The sequence below is a fragment of the Cupressus sempervirens genome, chromosome 11, assembly GCF_028749045.1.
Source record: "Cupressus sempervirens isolate cs-2001-9-10 chromosome 11, ASM2874904v1, whole genome shotgun sequence".
NCBI classification, from domain to species: Eukaryota; Viridiplantae; Streptophyta; class Pinopsida; order Cupressales; family Cupressaceae; genus Cupressus; species Cupressus sempervirens.
This window is the reverse complement of record NC_143128.1, coordinates 728,620,950-728,642,096: the sequence shown is the minus strand read 5'-3', so window position 1 is coordinate 728,642,096 and position 21,147 is coordinate 728,620,950. Positions and strand designations below refer to the sequence as shown.

General features: G+C 35.0%; 1 protein-coding gene across 2 annotated transcripts in view; it reads right to left on the bottom strand.

Moving 5' to 3' along the window:
* The window catches only part of LOC149531704 (uncharacterized), a 29,175-nt gene extending 11,586 nt beyond the window's left edge, over positions 1 to 17,589 (bottom strand). Inside the window, exon 1 of one of the 2 annotated variants that reach the window (XM_089810079.1) lies at positions 16,843 to 17,589. In XM_089810079.1, the coding sequence (XP_089666205.1) occupies positions 16,843 to 17,410 (568 nt within the window). In that variant the 5' untranslated portion in view covers positions 17,411 to 17,589. The remainder of the gene's footprint in view (positions 1 to 16,842) is intronic. The other variant, XM_089810080.1, reaches the window with a different exon arrangement.
* Between the last annotated feature and the right edge of the window lie 3,558 nt (positions 17,590 to 21,147).

The window sequence follows — 21,147 nt, the reverse complement described above, 5'->3', positions numbered from 1 at the left end:
TGCAAGTCTGAAATCCTATTTTGTCTTGCTCTAGTATCGCGGAAATTATAAGACTCCTGTCGCATGCTCAAACATAAATGCTTAGCCTGTGTTTTTTACTTATTTCTGATTTTAGTGTTTTGACATTTCATCAAACACTTTTTCCCTCTATCCGGCTGTTCCAAATTTCCTATAAGACCTCCACAGGATGGCAGGACTTATAGCTCTGATACCACTGTAATGGGCACCCCTGGATGTCCCAAAAACTAAACCAAATTGCTGAAAGGAATTATGTCAAACAGTTTGCATTCAACTTCTTATTTCTCCGTTTAATGTTTAAACCCCTTATAACTCCGAAAATCAAACGTTTATTTGTTTGTTGTGTTTCATGCATGGAATTGGTATCATACAACATAAGCAAGAAAGAAACTACAATGATATGCAAAGTGGAAATGAACTGCTGCTAATAAAATGTTATTTTCAGAATTCATAAAACCAAATACATGGCAGATTTATCAACTCACTAATTACTTCAGCAGTATTGACATAATACTCTAGCCCATGCTTTCGAACTTGCTGCTACAGTGCTTTGTCCTTCAATCAGTCCACTACCTTCGTAATATCATTCCCTCAAAGCGGCATAAGCGTCGAAAAAGTAGTGAAGAAGATATGAGCAAAATACCAAATCTGCCTGTAGCCGGAAATGCAACTAAACTGCCTGATAATGAAGCCAATAACAAAGAATTCCAAAGGCCAAACTCCAAGGGAATGACGTCTAGAATGTTACAAGAGAGGATAGACGTCCTCAAATGCCAAGAATGGAGCCGCAACTCACACACCAATTTCTTCTCATATTCAACCCTGCCTAATGAAGCCACAAATGCTTCCTTTTATTCTATTTCCAAGGGTCCGCTCAACTCATATAGGCAATGTGGGATAAAAGATGTGTAATATATAAAACATATATTAAAATACCCCTTATGTCTCCCTTGGGTACACATCACCATAAAATAAATATTAAAGTAACACTTTAATATTTTACAATTAAATTAGACGTTACTTTAATAAAACTTCAGGCATTAAAATGTATTAGCAATCGGACTTCGAATAATGCGAGTGATAGCTCATCGGAAAGCTCTCACCGAGGAGTATTGAATCCAATCACCAAAATTGACCTGCACTGTGTCCTGCCGACTTACTAAAAATAGTAAGTATGCCTGAAACTGAGTAAATCAACTTTGTTTTGGCCCAAACTGGAAATGACTAGGCCAAAACACTCCAGGATCCCATTAAACCCTTCGTTAGCCCTCGGGACCATGTAGAACAAGGCTAACGCACACACACTTGGTCAACTGCTAAAATGGGGACATTACAGGACCAAAGATAGAGATATCAACTTGTATCGAATGAAGTCAGCTATTAACAATAATATTGATTAAACAACAACATCGAATAAGAAAAATGAAGAAATGGTGAATAATACAAATGAATAGTCTGACTCCTTAGCTACATGGGTTGACCATCAAAGGAAGAAGCTGATTAGAAAGGACAATACACTTCCTAAAATCAGAAAACAAAATCATTTCATGCCTTTATAATAATTATCAAAGTAACACCCTAAGCGGCATCACTGATTGCATACAACAATAGTATCCAATATATTCCCATGAGATTACATCAGTCGCATGGACTAGAGACCTTTGAGGGGTCAGAAAATTATAATCTAGCGATGATAACCAATGACCATTGAAAACAGATAGGTGTAGATCACAAATAATTTAATACACATGAATACCAAAACATAATCTGATTTTAGTCAACTCTTGGATAGCAGCATTCAAGTGATCAATATCCCTAATTAATATCATGAGGTGAAACAATTTGTTAAATCAACCGATTTGTTTAAGAGGAGCAGTTAGCAAAATATGAGGAGATACAGTGGTGAAGATCCAATAGCTATGTCCTTAGAAGGGAACCATTTCCCATCATATTAGATATAACTAGCATCTGATCTCACTGGGAGAAGAGCAGGGGGGTAGTTGGAAATAGGAATCGAACAAGAAACTATAGAGATACAATTCATTAGCTTCTATTTTTTATTGCATATGAATTTTGGTATCAATGTTTTTGGATCACACTCCAAGATCTTGCTATCTTTCATCTCCTACACTCTCTCACATCCTGATGATGGATCCTGCTGAAATATTCTTTCTGCTTATACATAGAAAAAATAAGCCTCATTGGATATGAAGAACAAGAGAATAGTAAGAAAGAGCAGGCTATAGCTCAAACCTGCAGCTCGGTATATCGTAACTAATCTGTGCATGAATACTGATTTTCGGAATATTATATCAGATTACTGTTAGGAACAGTAAGATGATAACCTTAGTGATCACCAACTCACAAATATCCATTGGAGGTATCTTTCTACATCCAATAAATATGGTTTAATTGCTTCTTCATTAATTTCTTAAAGTTATCCTTCTTTAGAATTGGAGGTATCTTTGTCTATTCATAAAATTAAGCATAGATTTCATACATGTACGAGTCAGAGTTTACTAATGATGAATGAGGTTATGATTGTTTACAAAAAACTTCTGTGTGAGATATCCAATTGGTCCAGTTTATCAGCACTTATCTCACTCTCATATAGCTATATGGTTATTTTTGCTTCAGCCTTGCATGTACTCCAAGTTGATGTCTCTCCATGCTTTGGTCCAATCTTTCCAAGTTCACTTTCCCCCTCAAACACCTTGGACATTCCAAGATTCTCCACCAATTTTTGCATCGAGCTCTCAATCTTGTTGCCTATTGTGATGGATACTCTTGTTACATCCTCTTCTAGCTTCGTAAAATAAGCTTCATGGTTCACTCTCTTATCTATTCCCCACTCCCTTGTTACAATCTTAATTCATATGGAATCTATTTACCACTTCCAGTAGACCTGTTAGAAGACATAAAACTCCCACAACCGCAACTAACCACTCAAAAAATGCTGCTACGTTACGACCTGAGCTGTAAACATCAAGTTGATAACCTAAGTGATCACCCACTCAGATTCTACTCTCACAAATTCTAACTAATCTTTACAACTTCACAACACATGAAATCAACAAGTCAACATATTCGAGAACATCACAAGATTGCAGAAATATCCTAAAAGAGCATACACACATCGCAAGAAGACACATGATGCCTAATTCAGCTGGATAAAACCATTAAATGGATGAAAAATCTAGAAAGGGCATTGTTGGTGTGTGTTTTTTGACGAAGACAACACAGAATAAAAAAACACAGCTATTCTATCCTCTCTTGAACAAAGTCTCCAATGCACTAAACAGATGAACTCTTTGACCACAAAGGTTGACTCCCAGTTGGCAGAAAAGGAGGTTCTTTCCACTCTGGAGGTCTTAAGTGTTCAGGATTGCTCTTTGTTTGGATCATCTTGGTACACTTACTATTTATAGTAAGTCATTTATCCAACATTTCTATATTTCACAGGGCACCTAGACCGGCCTTGTTGCAGCGATGACCCTTAGCACCTCTGTTTTGATCAGGTATTTAGGGATTTTATAATTATAGTAAACCATGAGTTGATCGAGAAGGACCTTTACTATTTTTAGTAAGGCACCCCAGTTATCAATGAATGGAATGGGCTACCTCTTGGTGAAGTCAGGATTGATTTGTAATGATTAAAGATGGAGTTCAAATATTATAATTATTGTTTAAGTTATACCTTAATAATAATTCATTATTACATGTATATCATTAATTGAATTAAGGAGTGACAAGTTATAATATAAAGTCACTTTAGTTTTTCCAGCTTGTTCGGGAAGGTACTTCATAAGGAGGAATTAAAAGTAACGAATGTTTTATCCCACATTGCTAAGATGACAAGCATTCACCCGTTAAAGAAGCTATATAAGCAAGGCCGACCCTTCATTTGAAATATGTTATGAGAATATATTTTTTAATTCTATTTCTGCATTGTTGCTGGAAATCAGTAACTGGCTTTTCCAAGGACAAAAACCCTTGGAATTAGTGAAGGCTGGATGGAAATCCATACCTTCTAAGATTGGTGAGTTCAAATCAGAATTCATGGCAGAGTTTGAAGGTTGATTGTGAGCTACAGCACTTCCATGCCTGATCGCTGCAACAAACATCTAAATGATCCTTCCTTCTGAGAGGACGGACCTGGAACTGCATACTCTATAAGTCAAAGTATTCATTCTCAAATGCATTATTATTATTTTACATTCCTGGTAACCTGTCACAATGCATTCTTCTTAATGCATGGATTGAAATGTAAGGTGTGCTGTAATTGATTGGAGAAGTTGTAGTTTAAATCTGGTAACAGTTTGAATTTGAATGTTCTTATCTACGTTTTGGAAGCGATTTGCCAAGCGCTTGCAAAACTACCCAGAGAAGATTTGTATAAAATCTGGAAATATCTATTTGCAGTGCCTTGTGATTATTATAGTTCTGGACAGCAGCTTCACAATTTAGATTAGAATAGTAAACTCCCTTTGAGGTGGTAAAGCAAAGTATTTGACACGATGTCTCCGTTTGAAGGAAGCAAGACAAGTATTTGACCAAATGTTAATGGTTACTTCTGAATATTTGGATTGCGTGCAATATGTTTGTTACAATGTCTCTGTGAAAATCAGAAAATTTCTGAATGTTATGTAAAGAAGTGTTAGATGAAATGCATGCCCAAATTATTCTTGTGTTTCCATCAAAAGTTTGAGACCACAGTCTGCAATTTGGTGAACACTCCAGATTTGACAGCCTTTCAAACGTTTGACAGAATGTCTGTGCAATGAACTTGTATTTAATAATGTGGTTTCGTTTATTAGAGGAACTCACTAAGTTCTAATCAAACATCGCACTCCGTCTGTTTAAAGAAACACATTTGAGACTAATTGAAAATTTATGTTCAGCATAGGTAGGGGATCTTAAACCAAATGCGTGTGGTTTTGTCTGTTCAAGATAGACTCTCATGGTAGGATGATTTGCCAAAAACCTCCAAGGTGACTTATGTGGTTATTCAAGATTTTTTCATTCAACTTTGAATTCCTTTTTCTAATTTTTTTGGATTTTCTGGGTTTAACGCTTACAAAGATTTCTAAACCAAAGTGCAAAAGAGGAGGGTTTGAGAAGATAATTCTAATCCTAAATTAATTCTTTAAAACTGGGAGAAGAATTGCAGAAGTGAAATCCAAAACCTCCCCTTGCTTTGCCAAATTCAACAACTCCACAAGCACAGTGCTATCTTTTGAGGTATTTCAAAAGATTTTCACAATAGAAGTTTACTATATTTCAATCATTCAGACTAACCTTGCAGGACAATTGAGAATCATCCAACTATAGAAGGTGTGAACATATTCATTCCACATATAGCTTTCCCATCAGATCCTTCATTCAATCTAATAACTTGGAAAATAAAATCTACTCTAAATGAGAGACATTGACCATGTAACTTGCAAAAGACATTAAAATTAACCACCAACTGAACAATGGATTTTCTTAAGTAGTTTTTATGCAACAATCACTGAATCTCCCCTATCAAATGAAAGAGTTGAATTATAAAGGAGTCCAAAATCAAATTAAGGGCCTAGATCAATTTTAGAAAAACTGCCAAGAATAATTATACCCTAATTAGGGTTTGTGATGTTTATCAAACTAGAACTAATGAAAAATAAACTCATCAAATGGTTTCTTCTAGAAGAAGGTGTCCCTTACCCTTTCCTCAATAGCATTTTCAATGAACCTAGACACCACATGCATGAATTTATTTGATTGGTGGAGATAGGTGGTCGCCACCTCAACATGCTTATCTCTTTAGCCTTGAACAATTCTTCTTCAATTTTGGGATTTTGAGATTTTGGAAAACATTCCTAAATTGTATCATCTTTAAACCTTCTTGAACTTGGAATTTTCTCCTTTTTGAAAGTTCTCCTTCAATTCAGGATTTTAGACTTCCTAGTGTGAACTTTGAAATCTAAAGGTGTCTTTCAAATCTTCCCTTGTCCATCCATCCTTCTTGTCTTGAAATTCTTCGTAGGTGATGAAGTTCTTGGTCATGTTTTTTTGCTCATTTGATGTCAACTTTCCTTATACCATTTGACTTCCTTTGATCTTGATCTTTGGAAATCTCAAGTTGTTGTAGCATCTCCTTCGTCTCTGTCTGCCCTTGATTGTTCACTTTGCATTAGACTTGCAAAACAACATTGAGGAAATTATCAATAATTCATTAAAATGACTTCACCAATCTTTCCTTTATCTAAAAATGGCCTTCTAAATTCTTGAAATGATGCAAGTCTCATCCTTGGAAATGCTCTTTCAATTCTGATATTTAGGAAATTTCTCATACTTAGACAATTTTCAGCATTGCTTCCTTAGTGACTTCATCCTCTAAAATTCACACCTTCTCTTGCCAAAATTCACACCTTCACTCTCTTGTACCTCTTCTTTTCCATGCATAAACTTAACATTTTCTCTTTGAAACTTTGCCTTTTCTTCTTTCCCACTTGGAATTTTCTCTAGATACTTGGTGATTTCAACCTCAAATGGCTTTGGATTTCACAATTTTTTAACTTTTCTCTGGCTCCAGAGAGTGAAGTTCATCTCTTGGTTTGCATTCTTCACCTAAATTGTCAACACTTAGCCTTAGTTGCCAATTTGGGTTCAAGAGTCCGATTTGTGGATTCGTGATTTTTTGTTTTTCCCATTATGACTCATGAGGATCGTGAGAACATATACATACATACATACATACATACATGTATGTATGTATGTATGCATTATATATATTTATTCCAAGTTTGGTTTGTGGGGGATTCATGACAGATTTGTGTGGGTCAAATCCAAACCCTACGCGAACCCAGCAATGAACTGGTTTGTGAATCTAGACCTGCTACGGACCCGGATCCAGTTTGGGGCCCGAATGGCACTTAGCCAATTTTTCATCATGAGAGGGAAGACTTTGCTTGTGTTTGTGGATTTTCTCTCAACTTCCCTTGGTGGATTTCACTTGGAAACGTGATTTTTTATACTTCTTGAAAAAAATTTCATGTTCAGTTGTGGATTTTGAAGCACTTAACCGAATTTGCAATTTCTTCTTAATTGGATTTGATGATGGATTGAGATTTTTCTTGACACTTGGCCAACTTCAAAGCTCCTTAGATTGAGAAGACTTCATCTTGGGACAGGGAATTTCCTTCTTGATAGCGGCGGCCTTCATATGAATTTTGGAATTTATCCACACTTGGATAAATTTCTTATACTCCTTTCAAGTAGACTCTATGCCTGTTCAATGAATTTCAAACACAACAATTTTCTAAGCCCTCCAAACTTGAGTGGAGTTCATGTGTGTTTGTGGAGTTAAACATGCCTTAAGCATCTTTACATTGTGCAAAACTATGGAATTTCCACCTCTTGATTGAACTTCATCATGTCCATAGGAATTTCTCTGTTGATACTCAGAAAATTTGCAATTATCTTTCGACTAGATTTGGACTTCACCATGGATTGTGGATTTCCTTAATGTGAGGTCGGACTTTATGATGATTTGAGGATTTTGACATGCCTTGGACAAATTTCTCATCTTTTCAAGGCTGACTTTATCTCGGTTTGAGAAAAACTTATTCATTGTATTTTCCTCATTCTATTGCCATCTACCTCCTAAAGAGATTGAGAAAAAATTTAGGACAAGGTATGAAATTTACAAATGCAAAGTATGGAATCTTAAAAAATTATTATTCTAACTTCACTTTGCATTCCTATGTCCAAAATTCATCTTCAATCCTTAAGAAGTTCAATCTTCAATCAAGATATAGGACTAAAAGTATGAAAAAGAAAGGATGAAGACATTGAATCTACCTCAATTTTAAGAATTTTCAGATTGAAATCTTGAATTTGGAATGAAAATCCACTTCAAGTGTGCATAAACTTGTTAGAACCTGTCAATCACATTAAAAAACCCTTTGAAAATTATCGAGAAATTTTCAAAATCACCTCTAATCCGGAAAGAAGTCAAAATTTTCAATGGAAATTCATTAACAAACATGAAAGTTCCAAGGAATGATCCTCAATAATCATGGAATTCAATCTGAAAGTCGCCCAAAATCTCTATTCTACTCTGAAATCTTGAGAAGTATTGCTATCTCTAGAGCTGCAATTTCTTGTTTGTGAATGAATACAATGTCAAGCTCTTGTATTTAGAGGAAATAACGATATCAAGAAGGGATCGACTTGCTTTATGTGGTTTCTTTCCATTTTTCAGCTTGGTCGATCTCTCTTAAAGAAGCTTTATTAGTAAAAAACTTGTTTTTTCCTTTCATGGTAATCTCTTGACTTTCTTCTAGAATCTCCCTTATGTATTGACTTGTATCCTCCTTTCTTTTGGAACCTTTCAAGTTGATCCATTTGTGCTTTATTCTAGAATTTTCATGTGAGAACAAACTTTGAGGATTTTCTCTCTTTGGACAATTATTTTATGCAAACTATAACATTTAATTATAAGTCACCTTATAATTTAAGTTATATTTTATATAAATATTGTCAAGATGTTTGAGAGTGGTTTCAAATCTCTAGAAGTTACAATGGAGATTTTGGATTTTGGAAGATCCTAAAATTTTCAGACTCCACCAAATTTCAATAATTAGCATGCTTGCACCCATATTCTTTTCCATAGCTTTTCTTGACTTTTCCAAGATAAATTTGATACTAGGAGAAGGATTTTCCAAGAGTTTCCACAATTTTGAATTATTTTCCTTGTTTTGAAATCTGGCACATTTCACCACTTTTCATGACTTTTTCACAAAATCCCAGATGAATTTGAAGTTGAAAACGCAAATTTTGCATTTGGGTGATTTCACAATGTTTGGCCTTCACAAAATAGAAACCTCTAAAACTATAATTTTTTTTGAAAAAAGCAACTTACTAAACTTAGAAAAAAAGATGGTTCCTAGATTGGTCCCAAAATGCCTAAAAAGGAACTTTCAATAAAAGCAGAAAAAAGCAACCTTTCATAAAAAGTAGGAGTCGTAATGTTGATCTGAATCCCTTGGCCCTTTTGAACACCTTTGTGGCATCAAAATACTCATCTGGTTATGCTTTCTCTCTTTCACTTTTGATGACAATCCCAAACTTGGAATGAACTACTAAACCTCACAGTGGCAAGAGACTGAAGACTGAAACAAAAACACTTAGACAAGACCCTAAAAAATGAAAAATTGAGGGTCCCCATTTGCAATGGAGCAATATGCGATAAAGTAGCAACAAGTATCCTCTCAAGCATCCTACTATTTTAATTTTCGAGTATTGAGACACAAAAGCTATATGGTCAATATGGTTCATTGGACTTGTTTCAACAAGTTTCAACCTCTTTCACAACTACTCTGCCCTTGCAACTATCAAAACCCTGAGCACATCCTATAGATCTTACAGAAATGAAAAATAGAAGAGTTACAATGAAAATTCAACCCTTCAAACATGAGGTTTTCAACATTATACACATTCCTACTCCATGTCCCAAAATTATCTACTCAAATACCACATAGCTTTTTTTTGAAACTAATGATTCATGTACTAATTTCATACACAATTTGTATATCACCCCTATTAGTCAATGAGTCTTTTCTAAACTAGAAATAAATCGCAATGAACATCATATTTAGCCAATATATAAGTATTCATTTTACAATTATTTTCATGCAATTCTTATTTAGGTTTACTACTGTTATGTTCTTTCTTTCAACACATCATAAAGGCCAAATCACAAGCTTTCTCCCATATGCCACATTTGCTTGGGGGTCATAAGGGGAGCTATACTTGGGGGTCATAAGGATAGGGAATGAACAACCTTGTAAAGGCTTGTGATATTATGTGTCGCCATGTGGACACGTGTTTCTATTTGCAAAGTGGAATTCTCCCCATATGTTCATTTCCACCTTCTTCCTTATTGGATGAAGGGTGTATAGGGAATTCATTTGGGTGGAGAGTCTCTCCTTGTAGAGGAGAGGGATGCCATATGGGTGTTATGGGCCCCATATGCCACTTGTGCTTGGGGGTCATAAGGGGAGTTATACTTAAGGGGCATAAGGGTTGTGATGAAGCCTTGTGAAGGCATGTGAGATTTTGTGGAATTTCTTTGTGAAGGGATGTGATGATATGTATATTTATGGACTTGGGAAGGCACGTGTGATCATATTGCAGTATGGATTCTCCCCATTTTTTCATTTCCACCTTCACCTTTGTCAATATTGTGTTATGTGCTAGGGAATTATGCTAGATTTAAATTTTGTAGAATGCAAGTATGAAAAGAAAGTTTTTCTTCTTCATTTATATACTTAAAGTAGCAAATCACGTGAATGATCCAAACATATTATATGATGTGCAAATCTGAAAAGCTAATTTGACACTATGGCATTTTCCCTTAACTTTTGGAGTTATTGAAAGGTTAATTTGGATTAATGTACCACTAAGAATATGTGATAAATGGTTAAGTGTATGTACTTGCAATGGTAAATTAATAAATATGGAAATGGTCACTCGCATGAGCATAATTTGATGGAAGAAAAGGAGATTATATGCCTCACATATTGGTGACTTCCAAGAGGAAGTCAAAGACTAGGGGTGGGGAATGTAAGGTCCCACCCAATTAAGGACTTGTAAGACCCTTTGCTTAAACACAACATAATTAGAAGTGGTCGTATTGGTCGATATTAATATCTCCATGAGAGAACATTATATGGTTTATACATTTCTACAAATGATTGATCATTTACTAAGTGATTTTTATAATTAATTCCATGTATTGTTGCTAAATTAAACAAGTTTGACTAACCATATGTGACCATATGAATTCTATGAGAATATGTTTATGTGGAAAGAGAAATAGGTTGGAATCCTTAAACCTATGGATCAAACGAGTACAAGAATTTGAACTTCTCTACCTGACAACATGATAAGTTTTATGTGGAAATGATAGCATTAGACCTAATTTATGAATTGCCTAATTTATGTTAATATCTTGATTAGATTGAACTCAAAGAAAATCACCTTATATTGCTTTGGTTTATCTCATGTTGATAATTATGTATTATTAGTAATTCAATGGAATAGTTATTGTTTAAATTATAAACACATTCGTTATGAGGTGACTATCAAAATGGAAATCAAGCTTTAGGTTATGTGATTTTGATTATGATTCTAAAGTGAACGATACTTCTGTAGACATTCAGATATTAAGGAATAAATGTAGATGATGTACAAGATTTTTGTGAGACGCTAATGTTTGAATTGATATGTACAGGGAAATACTCAAGAGCAAGGAGTGACATATTGTGCCTACCATATACCATAACAACATGATTCGCTCATGAAGGAGATCACTTGGAAATTCCTCAAACATGAATTAGTAAAATTGTATTTATGTAATCCCATTGTTATTCCATGTGTAAGGTGTGATCAGGTAGATGACATGTATTATTGAGGATGAGTGTGTTGTAACCTAAGCGTGCCATGTAGGATTCCTAGGTGAAACCCATGGTCAAAGAATTTTGAATGAGGCAAATGTTGTAAAATTTGTATGCAAACCTTAAGTAGGGTTTAGGAGTTCTTATGTGACTCCTAGGGTTAGTTTAGGATCCTTTTTGAAGACCCACATGGTAGTACCCAGGGTTAGTGGTCAATTTCATACTAAACCATGGTCCCCATCCTCGTTTTGGGTCTCCAAATGGGCCACTTCCCAAGGGTGGCGAAAATAAGTAAGTGGGAGACACACTCCATGCTTTCTCCACCTTTTAAGAAGATGTGACATTCTAAGTGGAAGACAATGCCTAGTGCTTCAATTAAAAATAAAATTTGGGACAAATCAAGAGGAATATCTAGTAGAATGTGGAGGGAAGGAGAAGATTTTAAGAGGGGGAAATTTTCTAAGGAGGGGATAGAATTCTCCATTCTTAGAGACAGGGGAGTGAGCCATGATTTTCAGCTGGAGTAGTAGGCTGGTAAAGGGAAGAAGGAGATGGAGATGGAGATGAAGAAGGAATTTGAAGAGAGTAATTTCATGGAGAGCTTATGAAGAAGATAAGTTCTTATTTTCCTTTGTTCTTCCTTTTATGCTATAATCAGATTATGTATTTAAAATTTTATTTTTATGAGGGGATCTCTTGTAGAAACACCATGATCTTCTTGGTTCATAGAGATCTCTTGCCTGGGGGTATGGCTAGGGCTCAAAGGCCCCATGATGCCATTATGGCAGGGTGGAAACCGGCAGTTGTGAGAATGTTTAATAATTTTGTCATATTATTGTAAAGAAATATAAAGATAAAAATTATTGAGTTCATATCTCGATTAATTGATCTAAAATGTGTATATGAGCAAAAGCTTGTGATTTGGTCTTTATGATGTGTTGAAAGAAAGAACATAACAGTAGTAAACCTAAATAAGAATTGCATGAAAATAACTGTAAAATGAATACTTATATATTGGCTAAATATGATGTTCATTGTGATTTATTTCTAGTTCAGAAAAGACTCATTGACTTATAAGGGTGATATACAAATTGTGTATGAAATTAGTACATGAATCATTCTGGTTTCAAAAAAAGCTATGTGGTATTTGAGTAGATAATTTTGGTACATGACACACACTATCCCTAATCACTGCCAAAAATGGTTAAGAAATGCTCAAAATGCTATTTCAAATGCTCATAACATTCACCTTCAGCTCCAAATCTGCATAGAGCATGTCCATTGCTTCCATCCAGAAATGCTTTGTCCCTTGTCATGTGTTTGTCATGGCAACCAAATTTGGCTTTGTAATCAATACTGACATCTATACTTGAATTTAAGGATTTGCTGATGTTCCAAACCATCCCAAGTGTCCTCAAATCCACTTTGAATAGCATCATTCATCAAATTCAGTAACTTTTTGGGAGGGGAATGGATCCCAAGCTGCTTGACAATTCCCAATGTCCATACGGATACTATCTTCAAGACGGCCAACATCCAACAACAGACAGTTACTTTCAGATCATTTATAACACACGTATTTTTGTATATGTCGTAGTTAGCAAAATTGTCATTGATGTCAAGATGCATTAGATAATCAGTTAACATGCATGCGATCTGCAGAAATCCTAGTTTGATTAATAGAGATTGGAGAAGTATCACGTACCTTTAATACTTAATTGTTTCCCCCATAGAGGCAAACATGTTTCGCATCGATGTAGTTTCAGATGACAGGTCAGATTGTATCCTTCTGTATCGTAATATAGCAGATGTCTGCAAATGCAACATGGTGAACAAAACTTTGCTTATGAACATGTTTGATATGTGTATATCAAGTCTGCTATAGAACAGCAAATTTGCTATGACAGCAGATTTATGTTTTGTGAACAGGTGAGTTTATCTTCAGAATGCAATTGGGTCAATATATTTTTTGGGTGATTTGATTGGTTCCAATATTGGTTATGCAGCGTTTTGATCAGTTTGAAAATTGGTTAATACAGATTCAACCACTTCTAGCTGTTTTAGAGTAATTTGCATTCTTCTTTTGATTTATGACAGTTGCCTCCAGTATTTCTTCTTCCGAGCTGGAAGTAATATTAATACTTGTTACTAGAAATATGGTTGGAGTTGCCAACCATCCTTCAGTTGTAACTGAAGGCAGCTGCAACTATCTTGTAGCTGTTTTTACTGTCTACTCATCTGCTGGGGAAGAGATGACAATATTTAAGGATGCAAAGGGATTGGTGAAGGACGGGCATTTAGTGTGTGAGATCATTTTATGAGTTGTATCAAGTCTGATGCGAAAACAGTTGACTGCAGATGTAAAAGAGAGTTTGTGTCTTGTCATGTACAGGCAACTAAGCTCGTTAATCTGGGAGTGATAGTGAAATGTTCTTGTAAATTTGAGAGTGTTTGTTAAAGGCTGAAAGCAAGTCTATTCTGACTCCTATCAGACATATTTTAAAAGGAATGGTTTGTATTACAACTACGAATCCAGAAGGTTGGTGCCTCAAGGATATTGAGTTGGTGCTGTGTCTGAGATGTTGGTGCTTCAGTTGGAGTTGGTGCTCTCAAGCAATGACTTTGGTGATTTGTTAGGTTTGGTGCCCTTAAAGCATGTTAGATCCTAGCAGTGTTTCTCATCGTGGTTTTTCAACAATCTTGGGTTTTCCATATCCATCAGGTCTTGAACTTTTTTTGTGTGATTTACTGTCCTATCATTTCAGTTCTTATGCATATTATTATCAAAAAAATTAATTGTTTCAAGGATATGAATTACATGTTCTGCTGTTTTAAAGTATGACAGTGGTGCCGATTTAAAAATAGAAGCCCTTTTTGTTCTCCTTTTATTGAGTGTTGATAAGGCTTAGAGCTTGAACACTGATCTGTTCTTATTAGCACAAATGAGTTTTGAAGCTTAGCTAGGCAATACCCAATGGTTGTAGAAGACCAATTCCAATTATCTAAAAGAAGCACTTGAACTTCCAGCTATAAAATCCTAAAAATCTCTTATTTGCTCTCTCTTTTTGGGGGAAAAGCAGTTTCTGTTTATTAAATGTGGGTATTGCTTGGTTTAGTTAGAATTTATTTTTTAGGGGGTGGAGGAATATTGGAGAGATTTGGAAGTATTCCAAGTCCAACGTAAAATAAATATTGATAGTGTTGCATCTTTCTTGGCATCTAGTTGGAATTTCCTTGTAGAAGCCAAGGCTTGCTTACATCAGAATGGTCTCAAAGCATCCTAAGATGTGAGGAGTAGACAATTCATGAGAACGGTTCTAAATAGTGCAGAGGAAAGTTGTGGCTATGATCATGGATGCAGAGTTGGATATCGTTTATGATGTGAAAAGGAGGATTATCAAGTTTATCAAGTTGGAAGTAGAAATTAGACAAAGAGAAGGTAGAAGCAAACAAAAGACATTTTGTAAAATTGGAGGTCACATTGAAGATTTAGTGGTGGATGTTGGAGCAATGAGGTGTGTGTGTGTGCGTGTGTACTATGTATGTAATATATGTAGATATAAATGCGTGGGGGCAAAGGAAAAGAAAGCTGAAGCAAAGACATTCCCAAGATTTTAGAAGGTAAAAAAGATTGGTTAGAATAAATTCTCAATTTGGGGTAAAGAGTTGTAATCAAAGTGGAAAGCCATAGGATCAAACATTAGACGAGATAGAACTGCTAGAATGGGGAAAGATAAAACTTCTTGAGGAGTTGGCAGAATTACTGGTGAAAAAGAACATTAAATGTGCTATGCTTAGAGTTTGAAAAAGAGAATTTAAATAGATGGGTTGAAGATGAAGAGGATGAATGGCTGAAAGCAATGTACATTAGCAATGAAGCAGTAGTAGATATGGAGATCTTTGGAGTTCCCATAAGTACCTAGTGTGGTGGAAGGTCAGGCTATGGCGATCAGGTTCTTGAATTCTTTGAACCAGGAGGTTCAAATTTTTTGAAATGATGAAAAGGGAGATGTAAGTTATCACTAACTGCTGTTTTGTTCTCCCTTCTCATCAACTATAGTCATTCACTTATTTTTTGGAATTTGTGTTGTGACTGCAGTTTATGGAATTGAAACTGCTGTAATGAGTTATTCAAGAGTTATTTTCCCCCTTGGATGGGGGTTTTGTTCATTAGAGGGGAATGTTGTTGGTTCCAGGTACAGAGCGTTTCTATGGGGGAGATAGGATGGATCTGGAAGCATTTCAATTCTCATGAGAAGGAAATATTAGCAGTGCTGTATGTTTATTTGCTTCTAAAAAGCTTCTTATACGCTGCATTCAATTTTGTTTGTCATCTCCCGATACATCTGTAAGTATTTCAATTCTGATGTGAAGAAAATATTAGCAGTGCTGTATGCTTATTTGCTTCTGTAAAGCTTCTTATATGCCGCTGTCAATCTTGTTTATCCCTCTCATCACGATTTATAATATTGCTTCTTATGTGTACACAGTTGGAGTTTACTTTGCAGGATCTGAGGCTTGTCTGCATCATAGGATTGTATTAATTTTGGTTTTGCCCAGCAACATTAGCATTAGCATCATTTTTTTGGATTTCCCAATTTCATCTTATTCAACTTTGGGATAAAGAGCAGCACACCCCAATACCCCCATTAGAATTCCATTCTAACTTAGATCTGCTACACTACGCAAATAAAAAGGTTTTGAGGCCAATTACCAATTGGTGGCACAATCGGCACACCGAGGGGATTAAAGAATGGGAAGAATGGAATGAGATGAACTTATCAATGTATATTTACATGTTTAGACGAATGTCTTTTTAATTTTAGTTCTTTGATTGGTGTGGATATCAATGCTGTTCTGATAACCAAAACTCCAAGTGTTGAACTTGCTAATCAATTTTTGGATTAGTCCTTGTTGAATCAGCACACAACGCATCACATTAAACCATTGTTTATATGAATGAATAACCTTCTTTCAAATGAATTTTCCAAGCTTGTTTTACTTGATTATTTTCAATTAAGATTTCATCGTCTAGGTTAAGAGTGCAAATGCCTCTCTCACCCATTATTTAGGTATCATAATGCAAACGAAAAAACGTCTTCATTTGAATTTCACGTCTGACAGAAAGGACACTTCCACTGAAGAATTTCACGTTTTATCATGACTGCAAATAATATGTCTCATCCATCAATTAACACTTAATTTAAAAGAAAAAATGTGTCTCGAGCTGCTTCGTTTAATTTACAACAACAGAGAATAAAGAACTAAACAGAGATTTCATCTTCGACGTTATGATTGCGAATTTCTATATCACGATCAATCAATTATATAGCGCTTAGTTCGAGGAAAATGTGACTCATTCTGTATTTCCTAAGTTACACACCTTTCAGAAGGATGACGTACTCACCGAAAGCACAATGGACAAAAACAGGCCTGTTCTGAGACCGTTGTCCAGCAGCCCAGCGAACAGATAAATCAATGTCTTGATGACTAGGGGCACGAGTATCCCATGTGGGTATGCACATATATGAAAGACTCTTATTATCTACACAAGGGCTTTTAGGCAATTCACATGTGCAATCAATGACTGCAGGCTCTCCTGGAGGTATATCTGATGCAGAACAGGGCCACCCGCCTACATATAATTGTGGATAAACCTCATTATACACTGGCTCCTTGGTTATCTTTCTCCTCAACTTCACATAGAGGCGCAGAAAAAAGAGATATGGGTAATGAAGCAGTAAAGACCACCATGGAAAACTCCCCTTCCTGTTTTTCCCAAAGAGCAGGGGCAGATTCAGTGATGGGTGTGCGCAAATGGCTACTATATAGCCCACTGTTATACCGTGCAATAATGGCAAGAGTAAAACTGGGTTAATTCTACCTTTGAGAAAGAGAAATGTTGCCAATAGCGTTGTTGATATTGTTCCTACAATTTGAGAGATCCCCATGACTGATGGAAGGAAAAAGGATTGCTGCTTTTGAGTGGTTTTGTGCTGTTGTATAGTACATGCTATTAACCAGGCAAACCACAACAGGATTTTCCCCTAGAACTGAAAAAATTATGTATTTGTCGTCTTTCGGCCGGATAGGACCGCGTTTTCATGATTCTCATCGTGACATGGACTGAGATGTTAATTAATATTAATTTAGTATATAAATAGCTGTGATTTAAAAATTGTTTTTGGTAATGATTATTTATAATTTAATAAAATATATTTATTATTGTAAAATCATTCAATCATGTGATGCTATGTTAGTTGTACAAGTAATAAGGTTCTCAATATATTATAATTGGTCTTTTTTTTTGGGATCGCTTGCACATCTTAACAAAAATTATGCTGAAATAGTATCATATTTGATGATGAAGAGAACTTGTTAAGGAAGTTGTCACTTTAAAGTTGTTTTTATCAATGACTATTCATAATTTAATATAATGATTCCATTGTTGTAAAAAGCATCAAACATGATGCCACATCAAGTGCACAAAGTAATCTATAATCGGTCTTACTTTTTTATGGACTGATTTGCAAACCTTGACAAAAATCATATTGGCATAGCATCACATTTGATGATGTGGCCCTGAAACTTTAGTTATAAGCATAGGAATTGTTAAGGAAGTTGGTGCAAAAAAATTAGAGTGGTATGAAATTTTCAAGTAGGATTTTGAGAAGAGAGTAGTGTGCTCAACTACTTGATTATCTCCCTTAGGGGAGGGGAGGGGGATCAATACCAATGGTTGCTATACATGACATATTTATATTTAAACATAGAAAATATACTAGTCAAACTAGTCAGTTTGTTGTCAAATCTGTGATTAATCTATAGTGATTAAATTGAATGGAGGTGTCCTCTATACAAAATGTGCTCTTGGAATATAAATTGCTAAAGAATGGTGTATTTTCGGGGCATATTTATATTTAAATATAGAAAATATACTAGTCAAACTAATTAGTCTGTTATCAAATCTGTCATTAATCTATAGTGATTAAATTGAATGGAGGTATCCTCTATACAAAATGTGCTCTTGGAATATAGATTACTAAAGAATGGTGTATTTTCAATAATTTGTAGATTTTGTTGGAAAAAAAAAAGTTCTGTTTTAGTACATTTTTTATGGAGATTTGTTGTTTTATTCTTGCATTCTCTCATCCTGATGATGAATCACAAAGTGTGATTCGAGATGCTGATGCTAAAAAGATATACACAATCAAATCTAGAAACAAAATTTACAAATCTAGTGGATTCATATATGAACTCTACGATCATACACATTACCAAGGAAAATATAAATTTGAGTCAAGGATTAACATAAGACTTGCTATTTAAGACACATTGATCAGAACATGGTCCATGATGATCCAGAGGAAGCTGACATAAGAAAAAATGGGAAAATATCAAAATCAATTGTTTTGTATCTTCTATATTCCAGTAATTGCATATTCAGAGGTCTTTGGGGCATTTCTAGGCCTTGAAAGCTTCCAATAGGTTTATCTTTCCAATAGTGTAAGCGACATACATTCTTGAGCTATGTGTTGAAAGTTATGACTTCTACAAGTAGACATATAATTTAAAATAGTTTTTGTAGTCTTGATATTTTATTTTCTAATATACATAAAGTGGACTATTCATTTATTTTTATAGGGATGAAGGTGGCCCTTCAAGCTCATCAAGTTTTGTATAAACTTGAATTCAGAATAGAATGAACCACTTTTTGGCTTGCAAAATCTCTTGTCTAAAAATTGTTCTATTTGCATTAGAATTAACAATACCACAGGTATTACACCAAGTGTTGTAATCTGGAATCATAATTCAGATCAATGGTATCAGAGCTTGTTTTCTCATGTATGTCTCGTCGTATGTTGTCAACTTACCAAAGGTTGGGATTGACTACAAGAGATTCTTCATATTATCTTCCTTTGAGATGCACACAGTCGTAGATAGAAAAACAATAGGTTGACAAGATGGATGAATACTTCAAAACACTAGTGGAAGATGCATTGAATAAACAACATGAAGAAATGATGAAGCAATTTTAACAAATGTTGGGAAAATAAGAGTTGTAGACCAATCCAAGGAATTCAACATTTGGCAAGCAAACTCCATTATAAGTATAGGTGAATTTTGATATCCCAACTTTTCAAGGGAAAATTGATGTAGGTGATGTTGATGACTGGTTGTCAAAATTGGAGAGGTACTTTTGTGTTAATAATTTCTCAGATATTGAAAAAACTCTTCTTTGCCCTCCTCAAAGCTAAGAATCATGTGAAGTTGGAATGGGAAGTTTATGTAGAAACTAAAGAAGTCCAAGAAGCACAAGATGAGCATGGGTTTTTTGTATTATTGGATAGTACACCCACATGGGAAGATTTTGTGGAGCACATAAAACAAGAATATTACCCTAAAGATACCTATGAACAGAAATATATGCAATGGCAATTACTTCAACATAAGAAGGACCAATCAATTTAGGAGTAAACTAATATATTTCATTCTCTCTGTGTGAATCTTGGTGTCAAAGACTTAGAAAAATATCATGTTTTGAAGTATAAGACTAGTCTTATAGATACATCCAAATTGAAATGGATTTCTTTGATGTAGAGACAGTGTCTAGTGCTTTCAAATATGCATAAAAATTTGAGAAGAAGCTCAAACAAAAAGGGAGGAGGGAAAATCCAATGAACGGAAAATGGAAAGGTGAAGGTAATAAACCTATAGGGAAACAAATAGCCAAGGAGCCATTTCCAAATTCACCACCAAAGAAGATAGAGGTATGTGGAGAAATTAGGCCAAGAATCGGGTATGTGGAGTGAAGTCCACAAAAGACCCTCTCATAACACTAATGGTTGTAGAACTATAAAGAATTTAATGATGGAAACCCCAAATAAACTATTGAACATGAGGTTATAGATTTTGGAAAAGCAAGGAAGATGAACAAATCTTTGAAGCTAGCCCATATGCCATAGTGGTTAGTGCAAAGGTATTTTCTTTGGATGATGAGGAGAGGTTATTTCATTCACAAATGTGGGTAGGAGGAAAAGCTTTACATTTTATTGTTGATAGTGGTAGCCAAAAGAATTTGATATATGTTGAGACTGTAAAAAGATTAAATTTAAAGATAACACCACACCCACAACTATATTATATGGGATAGGTAAGCCAAGGGCAAGACATTCAAGTAAACAAGCAATGCCATATTTCATATTCTATAAAACTATTCAAAGATGAGGTGATCTTTGATGTATCTCCTCTTGATGTGCATGATATTTTATTGGGATAACCATATATGTATCAGTTTCATGGGGTGTACGAATCTAGGCCATGAAGTGTGATAATCAAATTGGGTGAACAAAAGTATCGAATGCTAGAGGTAAGTCCTACTTACTCTCCATATTTTATTAGTGCAAAATAATGTAGAAGATTGATTGCCCAAATTGGTACATTTGTGTTATTAATAATTCATTCTGAGGAAGAAAGAAAAAGGTATGTAATTCTCATACCACCATGTCCATCTCAACTAAAAAGCAAAGATCGATGGAACAAATTTTAACAAAATATCAAAATGTGTTTGAGTTACCAGTAGGAGTACCCTCGCACTGCCAAGTTAGGCATTCTATCAATTTGATTCTAGGGACACCATTGCCTAATGAGCCAGTATATAGGAGATCTATGTTAGAAAATGATGAGA